Below are 8,959 nucleotides of genomic sequence, written 5' to 3' on the forward strand. Positions count from 1 at the left end.
CACACACACACACACACACACACACACACACATATATTTGTCAATTATAACCGATATGGGACAAAGCACAGAATATATACATGACAACAGATTGACAAATTAATGGGCCAAAAAAGGCGAGTGAATAAAAACATGTCTTTAGTCTTCCAAACTATACCATCCCTGCTTTAGTCTACTACTGTTATTAACGAGCTAACGCTAGCTTGTCATGCTTGTCAAGCTGTATAACGAGTAAACACCAGCACCAGAAGAGCTACTGAAAGGGACATTTCGTTCCTCACTTCAAAATGGAACAAAAGTAGGGTTCTGTAGTGACTCACCCTGCTGTTGAACTCCCTTCTTCCTCATCACAGACTCCAACATGGTTACGTTGTAGGTGCTGAATCATCATTGTGGTGCTACCGTGCCATGCCATGTCGCTTTTGCACATCTTGCAGTTAACACACCTTTTCAATTTATATAGTGTGAAATGCGGCCACAGCTTGGATGACTTAGCACGTACTGATTTCTCTGCCTCCGCCATGTGTTTCAGAACAACATTACAGGTTGTCACTCCCTGATGTGAGTCGAGTCCAGATTTGAGTCGAGCATGCTCAGATGTAAACAGTTCACGGCATAACATGTCATACTGACATTTTTGAAATCCATGAAATAATAAACCTTTCGCATTAAAGTGACAGTCTTTGTTGTGTTTGATTGCTAGCTTGTAGCTAAGCTAGCAGTCATTTCAAAAACGTTTTAGCTATCTATGATTGTTTGATTGCTAACGTTAGCTCAAAATGCCATTCCAGTGACAACCTTTGATGTGTTTGATGCTAACTTGTAGCCAGTAGTGAATGAACTTCGTTAAGTAGGTTCATTTTTACTGTATTGACATCACAAAATCTCTCGTTAGCATCTTGTAGGCTACTTGTCACAAAGTGACGCATGCGCAACTCACATCTTCACTCGTTGCAAAGTGACGCATGCGTGACTCAAAACTGCACTCGACTTACATCGGGGAGGGACACAGGTCTCTCTGATGGTAGTCACTATACCTCCGCTTTTTTTTTTTTTTTTTTTTTTGCTCCACTCTGCTTAGCTTCACGCTCAACTCAATTTTTAAAAAAAATTCTCAATCAGCTGCCCAACTTATTGAGTGCCGTAATAGTTGCTCGACACAACAAATCAATAATGAAATTTGTTGCCAATTCTTTTAATAATCACATTTTATTGATTTTATTGATTCGTTGTGCAGCCCTACATATAACAGAGCAGTGGTAAATGTCAGGCTTTGGATAGAGACCCTCAGATTTAAAGAGCTAGGGCTTCTTTCCAGGTTTACAATTTTGCAAGGAAAGGGGGAAACAAGTGGTGGGAGAGGAAGTGATATTTGTTTCTTCTCAGTAGATCAGAAGCAATGCAAACAAAACATAACATGTATTTTGAGTTAAGGTGTAAGGCCAACGTAATGTGGTACTAATTATAGGAAAAATAGGAATTTCTTAGGAAGAAAAGCACAATTTAAACCCAAGTAAATACTACATGATACTAATTTATTATTATAATTTTCTGTAGACAAATGTTAGGACGGGGTCCAAGCCTCATCGCGCCAGTCGTCCCAATACCAGTTGGCAACGGCGAACCAGGGTGCTCACAAAAGCGGAACCCAAAGCGTAACGCAAGGAGGCAAATGTCAGGAAATATCGAGAGGTGTGAGCAGCAAGGTCGGCGGTACATTACCGTTGCAAGTATCCCAGAGCCCTAAAGGATTTTTAACAACCTCTAGTCCGTCTGATTTAATTTTCTATAAAAGCTTGTGAAACATCCACGCTGTTAACCCATAGTCAATCTATGAACATCATTTCTTTTTTAGGAAAAACTGGGCTACTAGAATTTTTGTGCTGCACTGAGTTCACTTGAATGTTAAAAAGTTTGTAGGACCATGAAGACAAATAAATGAATGAATGAATGAAAAAATGGATCATGTAACTCACAGATGTACCCATTGTACATCTACCCCGTTAATTTCCTGCAATTCACGTAAATGTAAGTGGTTAATCCAAACTTGGTCCCATAGGCCACACTCACTTCAACCGATCAATGCCCCACTGTAAGGGGCGCCTCAGGAGTGGCCCTAGATGGTACCCATCAAATTTTGTAAGAAACACACCTTCCAGCCAGAGGGTGGAATTTTCCTTTATGTCATTCTGGATAGCAGTGTCGTAAAAGAGCTTAATGCCTAAATTAGAAATGTAAATGTTCCACACTACACCCTCTAACCATCTTGCCGCGCTCCAAGAACAACAAGGTTACTCAGCAAAGGACACATTAATACATACATGCATGTTTTTGCTACAAACCGCATGCAGCATGAGCTAATTTAGTGCTAAAGTATCTTTCTCAATGTTTCTTTGAAGCTAAACCGACTATATACTAGTGTCATAATACTTAACAATCATCCTCTCTCTTTGTACACCTCCTTTCTCTTCTCATTCTCATCTCCTATCCCTGTATCATCTTAGACAGACCCCCTGCTCCTTCAGCCATTATGTATGCCTATGTTCTTTTCCCTGTCGCCTTGTTCTAGCTTTCTGTCGGAAATGTCAGCATGTACTGACCTAAACTGGCTGCCTAGCTGCTGCTTTCGTCCCTTTTTTTTGTTAAGCAAAGGCCTAGCTGAGCTGCGGGAGGGCATTCTCACATAAAGATCACCATGAGTCATCATGATGACCTTTGTATGTGTCAACGTGTTCAAAGCCAAACCCCCTGCCAACATGCACACACACTCTCAGATGGAGACACACACTCATTGAGGTGCATAATGTATAAATGCGAGACACACTGAGAGAGGCACACTAAGGATCCCTACCTTTGTTTGTGGTTTTATCATGTCATCTTTTCTGAAATCAATGTTTCTATTGACACGCTGTTTGCTAACATTCTACCTGTGGTCTCTCATTCACTCTAATGTAATATGTGTGTCTGCTGTCTATGCAGGAATGGCCTATTAGTGGCGGAAACTGGGGTCAAGGCACACAGAGCTACCCAGAGATCATCATCACTGGGTAAGACAATACTGATTTCATTAGCATTATCATTATCGTCTTGCTGCAACTCAATTACTTTCACCTCTCCTGCAATGTCTGGCCTCCACAGCGAAGAAGTTTGTCTTAGAATATTTACTGTAGGTCTTTATATATTCCAATCATGTGCACCACGCTCCATTTTAATGTTTATTATCCCGCTCTAAGCTGTCAACAAGGGGAGAAGGGGTGTTTTCAACAGAACACATACACACACAAACACGCACACACACGCACACACACACACTGAAGAATTGACATTGAGGCATTGGTTTGGCTCCTTTCCTTCCTCCCTCTCTCCTCACCCTTACAGGCCGTATTACTATTCCATACAGGCTTCTCTCTCTTTCTAAGAGTGCCACAGCCTGCAAAATATTCCTCTCCAAATCCACTCAGCTGAACGATGAGAAGTGTGAGGGGAACAAATGGAAACCAAAATACGTGTTTTTTTATGACAATGTTCTTATCCGTGACACCTCATGGAGAAGCTGCCATGCTGAACACCTGTTGTTTAATGTAATCCTGTGCACACTCAATTCATTTTTAGGCAATTGGCAATGTGGACGTTGCTGGATGTTCTGTTGCTAACAGAATTTACACTACATGGCCAAAAAAATATGTGGACATCTGAGCATTATGCCCATACGTGATTGGAACATGGCTGCGGGGATTTGCTCCTATTCAGCCACTAGAGCTTAATTAGTGAAGTCGGCCACATTTACCGTCACAGTCGGCGTTCTAGCCGAGGTGTCTGATAAGGTTGAGGCTGGGGCTTTGCACTGGCCCGTCAAATTCTTTCACACTAAAACAGAGCAAGCATTTCTTCATGGGCCTCACGTCGTGCACAGAGGAATTGTCATGTTGAAACGGGACAGGATGTTCCCCAAACGTGTGCCACACAGTTGGAAGCAAACTGTTGTGTTAAATATCTTTGTATGCCATAGAATTAAGATTTCCCATGAGTTGAACCAACCTCAGGAACAAAAGTACAAAACAAGATTGAGGACAGGGATATCCATATACTTTTGGTCTTATATTTGATCAACAACCTTGAATGAAGTCAAGAGAATCATTGGTTAAATACCTCTAAAGAGGACAGCTATGGTTGTGTTAAATGATTAATTGGGGACCAAACGAAATACTTTAGTTTAGTCATTTTTAATTTTTAATTTTGATTTACATCGGGTTTTGTGTCTTCAATTGATGTTTTAATGCTGCAAATTGTACAAAATTATAAATTTTGATCAGACTAGAATTCAAAGTTAGTAGTCGAGACAACAGGACACAAATGGAAAGTCACCTCTCTTTTGTTCACTCTTTTCTTTCTCGTCTTCTCTTGAATTTCCAGGCATGCTGATGGAACTGTGAAGTTCTGGGATGCCTCTGCAAGTGAGTTCACTCAACAGCTAAGCTTTGTATATGCTTGAGAAATTATAATTACTGTCATAAGCAAACAATAAGCAACAAAGTATATTTTGAGCTTCAATTGAAATTTGAGACGGAAGGAGAAGCTCACGGAAAGCAAGCAACTTTTAAAAACTAATATAGAAATGTATTTTTTAACAAATATTTCTAAATTTGAGCACCAGCCTTCATACAGTCAATATCAACAAAACAATATTTATGTAAATGAACACTTTTACATGTAGTAATAATAGATAAATTCAATTTCAAAGCACCACATTGCCTCTGATTTCATATTCTTGAGAGTCATATTCGATTGTCTGATTTCCCCGGAATGCAACTGATACTTTCCACTTTTCTCCTAGTAATGCTCCAAGTGCTCTATAAGCTCAAAACAGCCAAGGTGTTTGACAGGAATCGGTCTAAGGAGGACAAGAGCAGCACCGAAGTGTCAGATGAAGACCCCTTTGCCATTCAGATCATGGCCTGGTGCCCTGAGAGCCGGATGCTGTGTGTGGCCGGGGTGTCAGCCAACGTTATCATCTACCGCTTCAGCAAACTGGAAGTAACTACTGAGGTGGTGCAGGTGGGTAGCGGTTTGCAATGCTTATTTTTTAATACAAACAATCTGTATATTTTCCCCGTTTTAATTCTAAGACTATTGTAACCATACAAGCACGAACACAAATAAAGTAGATGTGTAACTTTTCACCTTCTTCAAGAATTTGCATGGTTTTGTTATTATTTGCCCCCAGCACTCACTTTCTTTGCTGTTTTAAGAGCACAAACACACACATGCACTCAAATAACTGCCCAGTCAAAGGCAGTATGGTTGCCATGCCAACAGACGGAGCAGTGAACAAGCAAAGCTAGACTGTCATTATAACCTGCCTTGATAGCGACGTAAGTGCTTATGGGGGTGTGTTGGGAGTCTGCGTTTAATGACACACTGTAAAGAGAAATACTGTTTAATCTGTGCGAGAATCCTCGCAGCTCCTACAATACCAGTGAGAGGGTGCATGTATAATGTATATATGCGTAGTTTGTTTCTGCTTTTTGCTGGAGCAGTGGAGTGTTACATTGGTAAACCAGCAAGATACTTTATTTGTTTATAAGTTTGGCAATCATTTTTCCTGTTTTTTCTTGCAACAACACCACTGCTGTGGTGTTGTACTGCTGTGGTGTTGTTGCTCTAGACTTTCTCTAGAAAGAGATCACTTGTCAATCAAAGTGTGTGGGAGGTGTGATGATAGGTTTTTCCTCACAGGTCTGTAAATGAATTAATTTTTTTAGCTGGTGCCCTCAATATGTTCAGCACTGTTTGTCCTAACTATTCAATTATTTTGTTCCTCCAAACAAACTGGGCTTACAGCAAACCCTAAAAAACATGAATCTGTAGAGTTCAAGTGCCTTATTTTAAATCAGCCAACTTCCTGTTAAAAGCGTTTTCTATGGATGACTGTGCGCTGATGCATGTGTCAGAGAAATGTCAGGCATTTTTTCCTACACTCGAAACGTGTGTCTGGGATGTGGATCAGGAGTAGATGTGTATTTGCAGTGAGTTGTAATTAGGAAAACAGCCTTCGTTCCCTCAAGGTAAAACACCTCACAGAAATTAAGGGAGAAGAGGACAGAGGCGAGCGGGTGTGAGGAGCCGAGGAGAGGGCACTGATCACTCTTCACTCCCACATGTCAGTGGGGCTAATGAGACTGACGGAATGCAAAAGAGAGGGGCTTTGTGTGTGTGTGTGTGTGTGTGTGTGTGTGTGTGTGTGTGTGTGTGTGTGATGTGCGCGTGCACGTGCGTGCGTGCTTGTGTGGCTGTGCGAAGGCGGAGGTTGCAGAGAAGTAGCTTGAAGGAGGACTTAGAAGGAATGGAATATTTCAGTATTGGAGGACCTCTTTGACCCTCCGTCTGCCTACACACACACACACACGTCAAACAAATCTCTATTGTTGATTATCAAGTGACTCTGTGGATGTATGTGGATGTCACTCACGGTCATATGACCGTTCCTATCCTCAGAGGAATTCATGAAGATTTGTTGTTTTCTTATCAATGATATGATGCTCTCCTCTTTTATAAATCTGCTAAAACATTGCACTTAGCCACACCTGTGTGTGTGTGTGTGTGTGTGTGTGTGTGTGTGTGTGTGTGTGTGTGTGTGTGTTGTCTTATACAGTTACTAGAGGTGCGAATGCAGTACGAGCTGAACGACATAGAGTCTCAGACGGCGGGGGTGGAGGGGAGAACAGACATCAGCGCTTCCCACCCCCGGTGCCTCACCCAGACAAGCGGCACCTTCAACCCTCCACGAGCAGCAACAACTCTGACGGAGGCAACATACCCTGCCTAAGTATGTAACAAAACACACAACAACAAACACAAACACACACACACACACACACACACACACACACACACACACACACACCAATTACATAAACTCTCAAAAGGGCTTGCACACATTCTTATATCCACTCATATACAGAGTCTTGCCTTTTGCCTCAAGCAATCTAGACTAAGTCAGCGCCTGAAGCATTTTCAGACATGGCCTCCCATCATCCCCTTGCAGCCACTCATGCCAGACTCTCAACACACAGCAGCTTCAGAACTGCAGCTGCACCACTTGTCATTGTCTTTATGAAACCTTATTTTTTGTTGTTTCTCTTGCTGTCTCTACTCTTTTCTATTCAACTCTGTCTTCTTCTCCCCAGAGTGCGCAGTACTCCTCTGAAGCAGTCTGCAGGTTACCAGGTAGATTTGGTGATCCAGTTAGTGTGGGTGAGCGGAGAGCCTCCGCAGCAGATCACAAGTCTGGCGCTCAATTCCTCCTACGGCCTGTAAGTATACGGTCAGGAACATTGTAGGCAAGACTAGAACTAAGTCTTCTCTGAAAAGTGCCCACTGTTTATTGTAGTTCATCGTCATCTGAAGCGGAGTCAAATATATCACGACAAAATATGCAAAGTGTACGTGCATACAATTTTGCGGTTCAAGCAGCAACTGCTCACGGCTACAGAGGCAACCAGGCCTGTCAACACAATTTATGACTGCTAAGAATATTTGGAGATTCCAGCTGTTTTTGTGCCCCGACTACAGTGTTTTTAACTCTGAAAACTAAGTCAAATCTCATGACCATGTTTCTATAACCCATCTCTCCTTTGCTCTCTCCCTCCTCCCTCGCCTCCCCTTCTTTTTCCACTTCCTACCTCACTCTGTCACCCCCTCCCCAGTGTGGTGTTTGGCAACAGTAACGGTCTGGCTGTGGTGGACTATGTCCAGAAGACGGTAGTGCTCAATTTGGGGACGGTCGAGCTTTATGGCTCCAATGACCCCTACCAGAGACAGCCCCGCTCGCCAAGAAAGTCACGACAGCCTTCTGGAGGTAATGAGGAAAAGGGATAAGATGGAAAAGACTAAGAAAAAAAAAGTTTTCTGACCACACACAGCAGTAGAAATGGGTTGTTTCTTGCCATTACAGCTCTGTCACAAGACACAAATTGCTATTGTTTTATGTCCTCAGCGGACTTATCATACAGTACATCCAAACTCGTTTTGCCCAAACTCAAAAGCTAGATGGCTGAACACCAAACTTACATGTCACTTGTTAAACTCCAGTGTAAATGGAACCTAGTGTAGGTAGACAAACACGCGGCAGGTTGAGGAAAATAAGGCTTAAAAACTCCTGAAATGCACAAGAAGCAAAATCATACGTTGTATTTTTTTCAGCAAAGGTCTGCATTAGAATTCGAGACAGTCTTTCAGTGAACATTATAATGGGATTTTCAGTAACCCCACAGGTCATGAGAATGAACAAAATCATAGAACAACACACGGTGCATCTGAAAATGATGCTACCCAGGCTTAGTTCGAAAGGCTGATACAAAATAAAGCACTTTGACTACACAAACTATTTCTCTGTCCATCTATCTTTTTTCTGTCTATCTCTTTGCTCTTTCTCATTCACACACACCCGCCCACAGCCCATCCCCTCTACACAGATTGCCACTGCAGCTTCATAGTACCACTGATAGCTGATAAGATGCTTCCCATATGGACACCCTGCCACCCTGTGTTAGATGATGGCAGTGCAGTTACTTAGACGATGCCGCAGTGTCATGACGATGCACTGCCCATACTTATGGATACTGATGGATTAGTAAGCTGTGGATGCTGAAGGATTTATTTTTGATGTTTGTGATTTATGCACAGATAAGCTACGCAACTACGTATTCAGGCACACACAAGCAAACCAATGTACACACACAAATGCTCACATACACACAAACACGTGCACATGTAAGTACACACAGAGCATCTGGTGTCACTGACTGGTGAGCAGTGGGCTGGCACCTGTCAGAGCTTGGCGACTGTGAGCAGTAATCAGGCATCCAGCTGTGTTTCTCTGCCAGACTGCTGTCTGCTTGGCTTTCTGCCTCACAGGACAATGTCACACGCACGCACACACACACACACACACACACAC

The 8,959-nt window shown here is 42.4% G+C and overlaps 1 protein-coding gene and 1 long non-coding RNA gene across 2 annotated transcripts in view; one reads left to right on the plus strand and one right to left on the minus strand.

Annotated features, from left to right (window-relative positions):
* The window catches only part of LOC116706077 (uncharacterized), an 837-nt gene extending 296 nt beyond the window's left edge, over window positions 1-541 (minus strand). Inside the window, exon 1 of the long non-coding RNA XR_004336141.1 lies at window positions 22-541. This is a non-coding gene — a long non-coding RNA (uncharacterized LOC116706077). The remainder of the gene's footprint in view (window positions 1-21) is intronic.
* Window positions 1-8,959, plus strand: part of stxbp5a (syntaxin binding protein 5a (tomosyn)) — a 96,431-nt gene that overhangs the window by 74,830 nt on the left and 12,642 nt on the right. Inside the window, 8 exon segments of the mRNA XM_032542675.1 lie at window positions 2,980-3,047; window positions 4,414-4,454; window positions 4,835-5,055; window positions 6,653-6,709; window positions 6,711-6,778; window positions 6,780-6,830; window positions 7,188-7,313; window positions 7,707-7,858. Coding sequence (XP_032398566.1) covers window positions 2,980-3,047; window positions 4,414-4,454; window positions 4,835-5,055; window positions 6,653-6,709; window positions 6,711-6,778; window positions 6,780-6,830; window positions 7,188-7,313; window positions 7,707-7,858 — 784 coding nt within the window.

The sequence above is a fragment of the Etheostoma spectabile genome, chromosome 18 (genome assembly GCF_008692095.1).
Source record: "Etheostoma spectabile isolate EspeVRDwgs_2016 chromosome 18, UIUC_Espe_1.0, whole genome shotgun sequence".
NCBI classification, from domain to species: Eukaryota; Metazoa; Chordata; class Actinopteri; order Perciformes; family Percidae; genus Etheostoma; species Etheostoma spectabile.